The sequence below is a fragment of the Tamandua tetradactyla genome, chromosome 17 (genome assembly GCF_023851605.1).
Source record: "Tamandua tetradactyla isolate mTamTet1 chromosome 17, mTamTet1.pri, whole genome shotgun sequence".
In the NCBI taxonomy this organism is placed as follows: Eukaryota; Metazoa; Chordata; class Mammalia; order Pilosa; family Myrmecophagidae; genus Tamandua; species Tamandua tetradactyla.
The window spans coordinates 78,820,363-78,836,655 of NC_135343.1; the positions used below are offsets into that span (position 1 = coordinate 78,820,363).

At 36.0% G+C, this 16,293-nt stretch overlaps 1 protein-coding gene across 18 annotated transcripts in view; it reads left to right on the forward strand.

The window, feature by feature from the left end:
• Positions 1 to 16,293, forward strand: part of LTBP1 (latent transforming growth factor beta binding protein 1) — a 471,389-nt gene that overhangs the window by 317,345 nt on the left and 137,751 nt on the right. For all 18 annotated transcript variants that reach the window (XM_077135032.1, XM_077135035.1, XM_077135033.1 and 15 more), the window contains one exon: positions 13,418 to 13,540. In XM_077135032.1, the coding sequence (XP_076991147.1) occupies positions 13,418 to 13,540 (123 nt within the window). The remainder of the gene's footprint in view (positions 1 to 13,417; positions 13,541 to 16,293) is intronic.

A 16,293-nucleotide genomic window follows, 5' to 3' on the forward strand; every position in this document is an offset into this window, starting at 1 on the left:
CTTTTGACAGACTCATTAGTATGTGCCTTGCAGAAGGCCTATTTGGATTTATTCTGTTTGGAGTTCTCTGGGCTTCTTTGACTTGTATATTTATGTCCTTTATGAGGGTTGGGAAGTTTTCCGCCATTATATCCTCAACTACTCTTCCTTGCCCTTTCCTCCTCTCTTCTCCTTCTGGGACACCAGTGATTCTCATATATGTGCGCTTTGTTTTGTCATTTCCCTGAGTTCCCATTCAGTTTTTTCCGTCTTTTTTTTTTTTTTTTTAAACCATTTGCTGTTTTTAGTCTTCAAAGTCAATTATCCTGCCCTCTATGTCACTTATTCTTTATTCTGTCTCTTCAAGTCTGGTGTTGTGTGCTCTAGTATGTTTTTTATTTGGCCAACAGAGTCTTTAATATCTGTGATATCTTATTTTTTTTATTCTGTCAGATTCCTCTTTAGGCTCTTCTACTGTCTTCTTGATCTCCCTTATGTCATTTGTCATACACTTATTTTATTAAGTAGAGTTTTATGAACATCTTTGATTAGTGTTTTAATTTGGTCATTAGGTAGGGCTGTATCTGTCTGCATTGTGATATGCTTAGTGATCTTTTACTTTTTGAGGCATGTAAATATCTTGATTGATTTACTTTGGGAGTTGATTTCTTTCAGTAGTCTAAAGCCTTGTGGTTGTGAGATGGTTGTACAGCAGGGAGCAGGACATGGGGTGGGGCATTCAGTACTGTGATTTGCTTCAGGGCAGGTATAGGTGCAGGTTGAGATTTTATGCTGATGCTTGTGAACGTGGGCACCCAGCAGCCGGGGAGAATGTAGCTGTGTGGGTGCACCAGTGTGGGGGGTGTAACCCTGGTGCGCACTGGTTTAAGGTACAGGCTCTTTTGGGTACATGTGTAGAGCTCTGGCAGCAGATCGGTGTTATACCTTCATGGACTGGGGGCAGATGTGACCCAGCTACGCAGGTTGGCACTTCCTCAGAGCTGGAAAGCGTGGCTGAGGACCATGTGCATGCACGGTTCTTTGTTCACATTATTTTTCATGATTTCTCTAGAAACTATAAGATACATCTTTAACTTTTCATAGTCTGCTTAGAGTTAACAGTCTCACGTCACAAAAAAATACAGTAATCTTGCCACCAAGTAGCTCCGTTTTCCCCTCTTGGCCTGGGGATTGATCCCCTTCTTATGTTCCGTATAGCACCCCTTGCGAAAACTGCCATGGAAGGCCCCCAGATTTTATTGATCACTTTTTACTTTCTTTTGAAATTATTTGTTTACATTGTATATAAGTGTCTCTGCCTCATTCATTTTTGTAAGCTCAGAACAGAGCTTATAATAGATGTTCAAAAATATTTGAGGAGTGAGTTGATAAGAGGCTTATTATAGCTTTATTTTAATTGATCAAGTACTGATGACTTTCAGAAAACACCAAGGTATTTTCAGTGATTCCTGATAAGCACAGTAGCCAGCAACCTATTAAGTGGAATATACAGAACAAGTAATAATAGCGAGCAGCTATTCCTTGTTAACTGTGTGTCAGACACTTTGCTATGGCATCTATCTAGTAAGTGCAGATGTAGAAAACAAATCCAAGTAGTCTGTTCCAGAATTAGAGCAGTCATGTACCTTGTTCTGTTGTAGAGGAAGAGAACTGACATTTATTGATCACCTATTATATGTTAGTCCATATGCTATACACTTCATTCGTAGCCTATGAGATCTGGACATTATTAATCCCAAATTGAAACTGAGAACACAGGTATGTAACTTCTCAGGGTCACATAAATAAAAAGAGGCCCAATCAGGCTGAAATTCCCAAGCCACCTATTTTTCTATGTACGACAAGGCCTCCTTTTCTAACTTTATATTTATTTGTGAAGTACTATTAATATAGATAGAAGCTAATAGGAATATAAGATATGCTATATGTTCTGAGAGCTAATGGAGATCAAAGCAATTAATATTAATTTGGTTTTCTTTAATAAGAATAGATGGTTGTCCAATAGATTCCTTCTACTGGTAGTTCAAAGTTCTCTTCCACTCATAATTAAAAAAAAAAATACCACTTTAGAAGTGAAAGAGAAAATTTGCAACTTATCACTTGCCATTTCATTTAGCAGTATAGAATGAAGAATTCTTTAAATAATTGCTTGAATTTTGTAATCAACTCTAATGGTGTATCTGAATGACCTTTAACAGGTTTTGTTCATACTGAGCATATCAAATGGTTCCGACTTGGTCGGTTCCACTGATGGTCAGTCACATCAAATCCTAGCTTATGTTTGTCTTAGGAGGATATTTGCAGAACAGTGTTCTACCTTTTTGCAAGGGTTTTGGAGTGAAGGATCACAGAAATTTTATTTCAATGCATCACTAAATTACGCTGCAGAGGGATGGACTCATAAAATAATATGATTTCATTCAGCATAATCCATTAAAATTGCTATTGAGAAAAAGGCTTAATTTCACTCCTTCTATGATATTATTGGTAATATCACTAATATCACTATTGGTAAGTAACACTAAATAGAACTTTCTCACATTATATATGTATGCTCAATTTTCCTAGAGCCCTGAAGCCTTTTGATTTTGTTACTCTAAAGTTTTTCAGAGGCATTCATTAAGCATCTAATTAACTTGTGTGCTCCACATTGTTCTTATAAACTATCTTCTCAGTTTATCAAACACATTTACAATTAAAGTGATTGATATATAGAATTACATTATTTTCTTCAACTAGGTAAATGAATGTCCTGAAACAACTTTTGCTAATGTGTGCTCTGTAACAGAGAACCAACTGTGCACAAGTTAATCTGAGGAGCTTTCAAATAATTTCACACAAAGTTGGTCCCCCCTCCCCATGGTGCTGCAATTATCTTTTCAAGGGCATGATTTATTACATATAGACTTATGGAGATTTAAAACCTGCCTCACTGGCCCCCAGCTTTATAGCATTGTTATAATTTGTTTGATTTTTCCTACCAATATTTCAATTTTATATCCCAGTGGGTAGAGCGGCATTTGTCTTTTGATTATTATGCTATAGAGGTTTGATATAGAAGTAGAATTAAATGAATATCTCATGCAAATGATAATAAGGATTCCTGATTTCATTCTACTTTACGCTCAAGCTGAAAGTCCTTTTCTGCATTTTCAGTGCTCTCACCTGACCATAGTTTTGCCATGCGATAAATCATTTTTCCTAAGTTAGGTGTAAATCAAAGCTGAAAGGTAGAATTAGGTTCTGAAAGTACTTGGGGATTAGTGTGTTTAGCGAAATCTTGTATAGAAATCAAATATCTCTTTTGACATATTAAAATCACTTGCCAGTTTCATGAGTTTACATGTATATAATCAATTTAGTATGTTTCCTACAGTTTTAATTCTATGTTTCGGTTCTGTGGGCAAGGCCAACATGTGTAACTAGAAGCTAGTACACTTTTACAGTCCATGTACATACATTCCTTTTGCATAGCTATCTTGGAAACTTTTTAGATGATTCATTATTAAGCAAACATCAATTGGTAAGATCCTCCTGACCTGCAAGCTGAGATCTGTGATGAATTTTTAATAAGACATCATTCCTGCCTTTAAATTTAATGTAAATAAATCAGTTTGAATCAACAGGAAGCAGTTTACCTTATATTCTTCCTAGCCAAATTTTAGCGGACTCCAGATAAGCTTTGTTCAAAAAATATGAAAAAGTAGTCCACATAACTTTCTTTCAGTATCATTTTATTGTACCAGTTTCTCTACTTTAATGAATTTATAAAACAGATACATTAGGGCACAGTAATATTCATTATTAAAATTTTCACCATTGGGGTCCTTTTAAATAAAAAAGAAAGCAATTCAGCGGGCATCCAAAACCAAAATTTACCTGAACAGAATAAAAGATAATGCACATTTTTTTCAGGGGCTTTTCTCTTCATTAAGTGACGCACCAGTTTAATTAATACTCCACATAAATAATCCATACACAGGACTTTTGATTTTGAAGAGCTGACCTGGAAAGTAACCTGCATTTCAGACTTCGTAATAATTAAAAAAAAAAAAAATTGAGTATGAACTGCAGTAGGGTTAAGCAGGGTGAGGAAGGCTGGTCTTTGAGAGTGTTGGGAAACGTGGATAAACGAGGACTAAAAAGTAGAGGTGAGACTCAAGATAAGTCTCATGTCTGGAATGAAGAATGTAGCTTGTGGTATATTGCTGTATTAAAACAATAAGGTAGGGAGAGAGGAAATAATTTAGAACTTTAAGGCCAAGCTCTTATGATCAATTGCCTGCACCGTTTACAGTATACAGGCTTTGTGATACATTCTCAGAAAACATTTATTGGATATACATTGCATTGCCATGTAAAATGTCCAAATTAAAGGCCATTATAACAACTTCTTTTACAGATTTAGAAGAACATGGAGTTGTGGCATAAATAAAACTCACCATTTTCCAATTTAAAAAGGTATAGTTAGTGAAAATATGGAAAGTTTTAAAAATAAATATTCACAGTTAACAGTTAAATGAATTTACTGATATTTATCAATTTTTTCATTGTTTCTTGTATCCTCTACCTGACTTCTGGGATCATGTTTTTCACTCGATACAGATTTGCCAGATGAAATTCATATTATTATACAAATAATTTGGGACGAACATATTCCTTAAAATATATATTGTCTTTCCTATTTGTAAGAATAATGTATGCCTATTATGGAAAATTGAGAAACAAAAGTACAAAAAAAATTAAAAATTTCCATCCTCCTCTACGGAATTTGTTATAATTTCCTACCGATATATGTATGTATGCGTGAATGTATATATGTGTGTGTGTGTGTACGTATGTATGTGATTATGTCCGTGTATAGATATTTGGGTTGGTAAGGCATGGTTAGCTATGAAAATTGCTTTTTTTTTTTTACTTAATAAATAATGTATACTTTCTGAAGTTACTAAATATTCTTTTAAAAATAATTTTAATGGTAGCCTGGTATTACAGTTCACATATGAAATTGTATTTCACCATTCTCTTAATGTTGGATTTTCAACTTGTTTTCTGTTTTTTCCTTACTATAAATAATGCCATCAGGTTGTGAATATAAATCTTCATATGAGTCTGTGACTGTTAGAAGAGAAATTACTGCTTCCCAAACTTTTGATTCATCCTGTCCCTATCAGCTTTCTGGGAGTCTGTTCAATTTCCTTTCCTTTCAGCAGCGCAGGAGAGTGCCCGCCCGTTAGCTGTCCCTCCCTTGCTCACTTGTGTTCTCCTCTTCACCAGTTTGAAAAAACATCAGGACAATTAATAATGTGTTTCTTCACAAGCATCTTGCAGATTTCTATTTTGACTTTCCCCTGAAAATTGCTGGGAGCAAATTATTATTATGATATTCGTTTTCTCACTGAAACTATGTTTCATTGGTTCCAGTTGTTTTTTCTGAGTTTTTATAGACAGCAATAACTTGCATTCACATAACTGTAAGTTGTTCTGGAATAGATGATGATGGAATGGGAGGGCAGTCAGGGTTGAAAGAAATTAAGACGCAGGTGTGGAACATGCTTGTGGCTGGTGAATCCCAAAGGAGTAGGTGAACGTGGATGATAAGACTATAAAAGTATTTGGACACTCAGACTAGTGATTAGTGTGTGTAAGCTTCTTTCAAGGCTATCTTTACGGTAGATGAAAAGTTGATACATTTTGTTGGTTCTGTCACTACATTGAAAACTCTGGTTTGCTTCCAAGGTATTGGCATGAGATAGTGTGTTGATGGAGCTGAGCTAGATGCCTTTATTTGTATGCCTTTAAGTTAGGAGTGAGTCCTGTTTATCCTTTATCCCTGTTTTCTTCCCTCCCTTGCTCCCTCTCCTGGCCCACCTGCCCTACTCAGGACCTCATTCCAAGCAGTGAAGGCAACAAGATACCAGGTCCTGGCACAATGAAGATTTATTTACACATGTAAATAGACAATTTTTTTAAAAATTGATAATTATGTTACACAGCAGGCGACATAAAAGATTTGTGGTTCCTAAGTAGTTCTCCAGCACTCAGGCCCAGGTTAACTGCTTTGTGTATAACCTATGCTCTTTCTTTCATACTCTTATATTCTTATATAACTTCTCCCCTGACTTTCTCTTACACTGGGACTAGCTAGATCAACTACTACCCTGCTTCTAAATACCATTCATTTTCACGGGGCTTTTCTTATTATGGCATTATTTGTCTTACAAATGCCTTAATAACTTCCTTTTCCAATATAATAATTTTCCTTTTGATCATTATTACCTACACATCTTTTTATCCGTTTATGTATTTCATTCCTGTGGGTTGGATGACTGCTTAGTGAAGTCATCGTGTTGGGTGTTTGAGATAAGTCATTTAATCCTCATAATAAGGAGAGGTAAATAGTGCTATCTTTTTTTTAAAAAAACAGGTTATAAAGCTGAGTTCTGAGGATCAAAGAAATTACGTACTGTGATGGAAAATCACATAGCTGGAGAATTGTAGAATCTAACTCCAAAGTCTAGGCTTCTCTCTTTGTGCTGCTAACACTTACATAGTGCTTTGTATGAAAGCACTTTTTAAAAAATAAGTTGAAGAATCTTTATTAAAATGACAAAATTACATGTCTAGGAACTTACAAATGCATAATTTAATCATAATTCCATTTGTCTATGAATGTCAAATACCTAAACATGCTTATCTTGAGGTGCAGACATTAGACTTAAGTTTTATTTGAGTTTGCCAGTTCTTAGATCAATGATCGGAAGCCCCTCCCTTCTCCTTACAACTCTTCTCCTTCCGGCTCATTTACACAATTATGCCTTACACCCAGGCTCTCCTACCTTTTGGGGACATCAAGCAGGCTGACTCTACTTTCCAAGCAATCGGGTTCTACTTCTACTCATTTTCACAGATTGATTTAATCACAACTCACTGTAACCTATACATACCAGGACCAACAATTCCCATGTCCTGACAATCACAACATCACCTGATCAAGACCCCATCCCTGATGACTCCAAATGACTGTAACAGCAGGATATCGAACTGATCTAATTACAGTGTTCCAAATATCCCAATGACTTCATATAAATATCTGGCATCCTACTATGTCATGATGATTAGTGATTCTTCAAGTTGTATGAAAGCACTTTTAACAAGTATTTTTACCTCCTTAATTTCTTACAACCAAAGCATCTAGTTTTTATAGGTAGAGAAACCATGATTAAAGCTTTTCTCAATAAATGGCAGAACTAGAAGTGATTTTCAGTGCCATTAGATACATTTTCTGTCCTGACTTAACTATTTATGCTCTTTCAGTAATTTGGTTTAGAAAACAAAGCATTCTCCAAATTTCATTGTTTATCTGAAATGCAAACTGTTTGTTTAAAATTGCCTGCTTTGTGATTAAGATAAATATTTTTCTCTCGTATTATTAGCAAATCATTGTACCTCTTCAGTTTTATCATGAGGTCTTCAATGAGAAGAATATTTATGGATCCAAAATTTTTTGTTTTTATTTCCTGCTTAAGCATATCCCCTTGCCCACTCCTCTATTGGTTGATGATTACTTTAATAAAACAATCATTTCTCACAGTATGGGGAAAGTTGGTCTAGTCTGCTGAACTAGGCTAGGTATAGATGATTTGGCTAGGCTCAATAACCAGGCATAGTTGATTTGGCTAGGCTCAATAACCAGGTGTAGGTGATTTGGGTAGGCTCAGTCAGCCAGGTATAGGTAATCTGGCTTGGCTCAATTAACCAGGTGTAGGTGGAGGTGATTCAGCTAGGCTCCATCTGCCAAGTGTATGTCATTTGGCTAGGCTCAACCAAGCATCTGTAGTCAGCTGTTGAGTTGGCTGGGATTGGATGGTCTAGGATGACCTCAGCTGGGACAACTTTGCTCTCTTGCAGACAGTCTGTCATCCTCTAGGTACCAAATTTAAATTGTTCTCATGGTGGTGGCAAGGTTTCAAGAGAAAAGAGAAGGAAAGACACAATGTTTTTGAGGCCTAGGTTTGGATTTGGCACATTGTTACTTCCAGCATATTCTACCAGCTGGAGGAAGACATAAGGCCAGTCCATGTGGAGGCGATGGGGAAACGTGCTCTTCTTCATGGGAGGAGTTACGAAGTCCATGGCTAAGGACATGGGTACCAGGAGGGGTGGAGAATTGGGTTCATTTTTTAAATCAGTTCACCACACCCTGTTTTCATTTATACCGACTTAGGAAATATAATTGGAATTTGCTTAAGGAAAACAGAAATGAAGATCTTTATTTATATTACTGCTAGGTCATTTTACAGCTGAAGTTAAGAGCCATATTGAAAAATATAGTGTTGAATATACATTAATCTGATAATTATATTAGAAATTGAGTAATTATATTTTAAAATACATTTTTATTAAAGTATGACATGTACAGAACAATGCACAAAGTATAAGGAAATAGCGCAATGATTTATCACAAAGTGTACATAACTGTGTAGTTGTCATCGTAGTTAAGAAAGAGAGCATTGCCTATACCCCAGAATACCCCCTTTGTCTCTTCCCAGTCTTTACTCACTCCCTCATTTTCAGAGGTAATCTCTATCCTGACTCTTATACCAGTAGATCATTTTGTCTACTTACGAGCTTTCACATCTTTCAGGGTATTCTTTTGTGCTTAGCTTCTTTCATTGAACATCATGTGCCCAATGACATTTTAATATTTTAAATTTTAGCTAGTGAACTGATAATACTCCTTGTTTTCATTTAATACCTTATCAATGCTTTTCTTTTAAGATATTCTACATTGATCTCTCTTTTTGCAGCGTTTCTCCACAGTTATAGCTTTGTCATCAAAGTTCCCTTCAGTCCCATTATCAGAAGAAAATTTGTTGTTGTGATGTTTATTTCTTGCTAGAAGGAAATAACGGAATATATGGAAATAATGTGGATACAAAGAATGGGACTTAGTATTCATTATTCTTGTTATACTTTGGGAAATAATAGAAAATCAAAAGGTATGAACTAAGACTGAGTTCAACCCAGCTTCACAATTCAATTCTTCAAAATATTTAAAAATTAAAAAAATTCTTCTAATTGCACTTAGCAGAGATTTATTACATTGATTTGTTTTATTTAGTAACTTAATTCCAGAATTATGGATAATTAAATATGGGATAATTAATGATGCTGAACTATGTTTTCCAGTGTCAGTGGCTCAGAGAAATGGATAGATGTTTTATTAACTTGAAGGTGTTATTTCATTGACTTAGGCATTGTCTTAGAACTATTGCTACAGTTTCTGCTTTAAATAGACACAATGTTTTCAGTAAGAATTTAAACAATTTTTTAATCTAGATGTAAGTATCCTATTTCAGCATTTGCAAATCAGTTTGGGAGCCATTCCTATACATCTTAGAATCGTTTTTGTGGTGTGTTTTACTGCTCTTGTATCACTGGGATAGGATTCAAAATGAAAATGTCTTTATTTTACTTACTTTTCCTCAGGAAAGACGGTGGTGAAATGAGTTGTTAGCACGTTGTATTTTCCAATAGCTCTTTGACCTCACACTCTGGGGCTGTAAAATCAGGGGGAAGATGTTTGTTGTATCATGAGTGTTGAGGAATGCCCACAATGTGTGTGCTTTAAGGAAAAAAATAACGTCATGTCTGTGGACTGTAGTCATAAATACAAGGCCAGCAGAGTGAGTGAGTCTGGTGATTAAGTCCATCCTAGGCTGGATTATCATTTCACAATGGCGGGGGCGATTACAGGTTAGAAGAGAAGGCTGTGACAGCAGTGAGGCCTAGGCAGATGCAAATATAACCCTGAAGGATCTTACACTGTGGTTTGCAGTCCAATGCCATGGAGCAGCATTGGGGAAAATGTGTTCCACAGACTGCCAATTCAGAGGGTGTCACTAGATGCTGAATGCCAAAGGCTCCCTAGTGAAACATGTGGGAAAACACTGAGTTAAACAAGAAAAACCGAAATTCCTTACCAAAGGGCTTTGCAGGGTCTTTAATGTATTAATGTATATTTATATAATGAGTAGAGTGTTTCAAACGCGTTTGGCCACAGAGCTCCTCTTTAGCAGAGGTCTCACAAAGCTTGTGTTTAATGTAAAAAGTTTTGGGTGATTTGCTCTCAAACATTGGTCTTCAAGTATTTTTGCTCGCCTGTTTCCTGAAATAATTTTGAAGAGCAAGTATTTTTAACACATTTTAAAGTTGATTCCTACATTTCTGTTCATCAAAAGTTGAATTGCTGTCATAGATGAATTTCTGGCATATTTATATTATATATGTGCTTTAAAAACTTTTTCTCCCAAACCTTGGAGCTGCAGATTTGACTCGAATAGTTTACAAAAAAGTGACCGCCATAGACTTTAATTGGGAAAGCCAGGCTTCTATATAAAAGAAACCAGATTTATCACCTTACCTCTGACTTGCCTTTAAGGGGGATATATAAACTGTCCATTTGTTTGATGTATCTGAGAATTTTACAATGTAGGGCAATGCACCGAGAAAGGTTATGTATACCTTTGTGAAGAGAGAGACAAGGATTGGCAAATGGTTTCTTAGGTAGATCGCTTTTAGAAAAGGAAACATGTAGAGGCTGAGTATCTAGGAATTGATAAAAGTAGCCACACCTGTGTGTCCCCAATGGAATAACTTTATGTGCCTTCAGGGTACATGTACCCAATGTGAAGACTGCTTCTCCAGAAGTTTAAGATATACAAATGTCCTCTTAGAGAGTAAACTTCTCCCCTTATGGTAAAGATTCTGCATTAAATAGCTAAGTGGTCTGCCTGGCTGAGGAAAGTATTCATCTCAAAAGATAGTGGTCTCTGCTTTCAAGTAGGCTCTGCTTTCATATTGCTAATGGGATTCTAAATGGAATTTTCATCCATTAGTAAGAGTTGCACATACATAGCTGAATCTCCAGAAGGTTTCATATTTTCACACAATATAAATATCTTCATGTGTTATTCTCATTTTCTAAATAATTCCCTTTGGTTACTGGACATGCTTCATTTCCTGTATAAACTTGTATCACCAAAAAGGTGGTAAATTTTTTCTTGTTTTGTTAAACATACTACTTTTCTGTAGGAGAGCAGATACATAAAAGTGTGTTTATTTCCCATTAGGGCACTTACACTCTTCATAATATATTTTACATTACATGTCATACTTTATTTATTCTTTGGCGTTTTCAACTCTGGCAAGTGGCAAATTGATATGAAGTTGAGAATATTTAAACTAGAAATAACTTTGGAGGTTCTCTTGGGCAGCCTCTTTGTGTTACAGGAGAGGAAAATGAGATCAAAAAGAAATTAAATGACTTGCTCCAGGTAATTAGAATCCTAGCTAGATTTAAAAAAAAAAACTAGTTCTGAGTGAGATATTTCTCGCATTCGATTCCCACTCCTCCTTAATGCATTTTCAGAAGAGGATCTTGGACAAAATCATCCCTGTCTAATGAGAATAATGGTCCCTGTGTCGCATACTTCCCAGAATTGTTTTGAAGACGCAGTGAGATGAGGTGTGCTAGATAAATAGTAACAGTAAAGGGGCGATGATGAAGATCCGCGTGTCGCGGTGCAGGACTGTTGGATCATTCCTCAGTGCTGAAATACTCAGCCTGTGCTAAGTTTAGGTTGTTTAATGAAAATATGTCAGTACATACACATTTTCTCCATATTCTGTATTTTTAGAGTACCAGGTTAATCGATGTCCAACCTTTGATTTCTCTTGTATTCAGTCAAACCGTATGACTTTGCCAGTATTCAACAATTTAAGATCTATAAGAAGACCAGTTTTATATTATTCAACTTAATATATGTCCGGAGGTACATGGTAGGCTGTACCATGCATAGGCACACTGTAAATGTTACAATAAATAGAGAAGTATGTTAATCTCCTTCATGTTAGCTGAAGGCTCCTGGATGTTGCCCACTGTAAAGTACATGGAGTGCTATGAGCTTCCCTCCTTGTTTCTGCTTCTATAAAGTTCTAACTGCCCTAACATGGCTCTCAGATGGAGATGCAGGGATGGGTGACTGGCTCTAGTAGAATGCAAGCACCTTCAGCCATTCTTTTTTGGTGGTCATCCTTAAACTCAGTAAGTTGTGCCATATGTCATGGTTATACCATTCCTTCAAAGGTTGGAATTCTGGTTTTTAGAGAAATTAGGCGGTCTACACAGAGTGAACAAAGAAAAATTAGTTTGATTATTGTGTTAGTTAGATTCAGTTGTCAACTTGGCCAGGTGAGCATACCTAGTCTTGTTGCTGCGGACATAAGCCAACGGTATGTGAACCTCATCTGTTGCCAATTACATCTGCAGTCAGCTAGGAGGCGTGTCTGCTGCAATGAGTGATGTTTGACTTAATTGGCTGGTGCTTAAATGAGAGATTGCAACGTAGCACTGCTAAGCAGCTCAGCATTCCTCATCTCAACACTAGCAGCTCAGCCCAGGCCCTTGGAGATGCAGAAAGAAGTCACCCCGGGGAAAGTTGTTGGAACCCAGGGGCCTGGAGAGAAGACCAGCAGAGACCATCCTGTGCCTTCCACATAAGAAAGAACCTCAGTGGAAAGTTAGCTGCCTTTCCTCTGAAGAACCAACAAAATAAATCCCCTTTTATTAAAAGCCAATCCGTCTCTGGTGTGTTGCATTCTGGCAGCTAGCAAACTGAAACAATTATCTATTTGTTTTTCAAACTAAGTGCTAAGATACGTTCAGTTTAGCCAAGATGTATTAAAGGAGAATGACTGGTTGTGTAAAATATGAGACTAATGAAGCACAATTGTATTTGTCAAATGTGAGTTATTCATAAAATTATAATCAAGTAAGAAGCTTTTGATTTTTAAAATGTGAAAATAACTTGAGGAAGTTTAAATATAATTATAATTCACAATTTGCCATTTTCCATACTATTGTTTCATACTATTGTTAAACTTTGGCCTGATATGTTCTTCTCTTAGAGTGTTTTTTAAGCTTCTAATATCCAGCTATAACATGTTTGGTTTAACTCTTGGTTTGTTTTTGATGTGTTTGTGAATCTCTAATTTCCTTCAGTTTGTTTAGAAAAGTCCTAAAAAACTTGTCTACCACAGAAAGTCATTCAGATAATGCAACTGATTAAAAATAGATCATTGTTAATGTTTCTTATCAATTTATGAGGTTCTAAACTAAAAATTTTGGGGTATAAACCCCAATAAGAAATTTTGTTCTTTCAGTCGTCAGTGTTCAATAAATGTTTGTTAATTTTAGGTCTTTCACACCTGTTGCATTAAAAACTTCTAGCATTTTTGTTTACAGTTAACTAAAAAGTTATTATAGTGAAAAAGAAAGTGAAAGCAATCCACAGCCAGAGTCTGTTCTGCAGGGCTTACCTTCTCCATCTAAAAGAACTGTGTTTTCCTGCAGATATCAATGAGTGCCAGCTACAAGGTGTGTGCCCTAACGGCGAGTGTTTGAATACCATGGGCAGCTATAGATGTACCTGCAAAATGGGATTTGGACCGGATCCTACCTTTTCGAGTTGCGTTCGTAAGTAATGATCACTTTTAATTTCTGTTTGTATCACTTGTCTTTGCGGTTAATCCAAAAGGAAGAAAATACTCAGTGATCAACTGCATAGTGTGCCTATAAGGAAACCTTCCTCAGTTAAAATGACAGGAGGGATGAGGCCAGCCTGATACAGTAAAATAAATCTACATCATGGAGTCTTCTCCAAAATACATTTTTATTGCATCCAGGTAAACATAATAGCTAAAACTCAGATTAGAGAGCAGGTACCTGAGGCAATATATTTTGATGAAAAGTTTAATAAAATTAGCATATGAACATTTGGGGGTAGCATAAAAAGATGACAACAGAATTTCCCTTCATAAGTATTTTTCTTTAAGTGAATTAAACTTTGTCCTAGCTTCTGCCTTTAATTCCAAATTTATGTCACTGGCATATGATTTAATAAGGTTTCACTGTACTTTTCTCAGTTGGAAAAGTCTGGGAAATAGTTACCAAGCCCAGCATCTTGGATTTTCTGGTTCCGTTTCTTATTTCAGGTGGTCTATCCTATTGTCTTCAACAGCTGCCCAAATGTCCTAGAAACTACCATATTTGCCTTTACAAATGCTGTCTCTCTGATTTTTTCTTGTACCTGGTAGAGTACTTGTTAGGTAATTTTGGTGCAGATAATATGGTTTCGCCAAAGAAGTTCCCTTCTCCACAAAAGTTAATCCATTCTAATCATTACAGATCACATGCCAGTTAGAGATAGATACATTTTAGGTATAAAGTTCCCAAATAAAGCATTTTTTAGTTACCTTATTTTTAAGGCACTTGTTCCCATGCTTATAAAAGTAGGTAAACCTTGTGTAAATCTTTCAAAACTGAAAATTTTCAAAAGTAATTCATCATGGATAACTGTTAGGATAATTTTAAGGGCAATTCTGTACTGATTTTTGTCTTCCTAAGTTTTTTTTTATTTGTTCTTTTTAATGTGGTTTTGGTATGTGTTAAATTACATGTTTCTTGTCCCTCATGTAATTACATTCACCCTTTGATCAAGACACAGTTTTCCTGAGGATGCTATCATTTGTTTTTAGTTATGGATGTCTCTAGTCCTGTGCCCTGAACTGAGATAAACAGAGATGATAAAATAAAGAAAAGCATAGTAAAATAAAAATGGCAATCTCATTTCTTACTTGTAGATGAGTTGGTTGGGTATTTTGGAACACTGTTACTAATTACTACTATTTTCCTTTAAAAACTGTCAAATGCAGATTAGGACGTTTTGCACGTAAGTCCTCATTTCCCATGTTCTTTTTACAGACAATTATGATCATGAAGCTGACACCTAATTATAGTGCTTTTTCAGGGAGTGGTAAAGTTAGACTATAAAACTATGTTTACTTATAAGGTACATTTGAAAACTGATGCAAGGATTTGATAATTTTTGGCTGATTTGAATTACATGAGTTGATTTTTTAAATAGCTTTATAAATTAAGCTTAAAAGATTAAAAAGAGTTTGGTTGTAAAAGTTGTTGTGAATGTTTTTTTTTTCTTTAAATAATATGACTTGTAATCTGGTGAAAATAATTACATTTAAGATTGCAGATTAGGTAAACTTGGAGAATGTTTTGTTAAACTTTGACTAGATCTGATGTCTAGAGTTAAGGGCAGGCATCCAGGTTTTAATAAGAGTATAGAAATCTGCCAACAAGATTTTTGAAACACTTGCACATTTCCTTAGCATTTGTTTTCCCCGTAATTAATTGCCCAGATAATACTGAATTTGTTTAACAACCATCATTTTTATTTGAAAAACAAATCATTCAATTTTATGGTTCAGGTACAGCAACTGAAATGATAAGTATTAAGAGATTTTTATTGTTAGATAAATGTTCTGGTTTAGAGTTTGAAGCTGAAACCTGGGCTCTTTACCAGCATTGCTTGAGTAGACTTATTTCTCTTTTCTCATTTTCCGTGTGAAGCAATATCACAAGGATATGTAGGGTTCCATTAGGAGTTGTTTCTTAGACCAATCTGAGCTGATTTGATCTTAAAGTATATTTTGAAGAACTCAGTGGGGTGGGTCTGAGGACAATCGAGAAGAATCAAGTGGTGTCCATAGCGTAGGGTGAAAATAGTAGCAAGGCTGGAAAGATGGTGGCACTGTTGGTAGTCACAGGGAAGGATGAGGCTGGGGACCGTGCACATAAAAGACACTGAGCAAAATTTATATTGTCTCACACTTGGGATATATATTCTTGAGAGATATAATAGACATAGTATGTATACATGCAAATATAGGAGACTGACAACATCTGCTCAGGCAGCATCAATTTAGACCATAAAGGGTGTGGTTGACTTGGGGAACTGCAAGAAATGCCCTTGGCAAAGGCTGAGGAGCCACGGGAAACTCTCCCTGTTTACAAATGCACTGAGGTGAACAGTCTCAGAGTTCTTTAACTCCCACTAAAGGTTGCAGCCGTTTTTACTTTCTTTCCTTGCCCACCTCTTTGTCCTTGACTGAGCCAAGCTGAAAGGAAGAGTGTAGGATGATGCTGGCATTTCCTGCCTCTGACCTCCATGTCTTGTAGCTTAGAATGCTGCAGAACCATTCTCCAGAACTGTCCCTGCTGATCTTATAGGGAAAGGTGGAGATTATAGGACCTGTCAAAGCAAATCCAAGAAAATATAATAACCTCTGCAGTTGGAGTAGGAAGACTTTCTAGCTCTCTGGCCTGCAATTAATTTTCTTCAGGAATTCAGGAGCTCTAGGATGGGTGCTGCT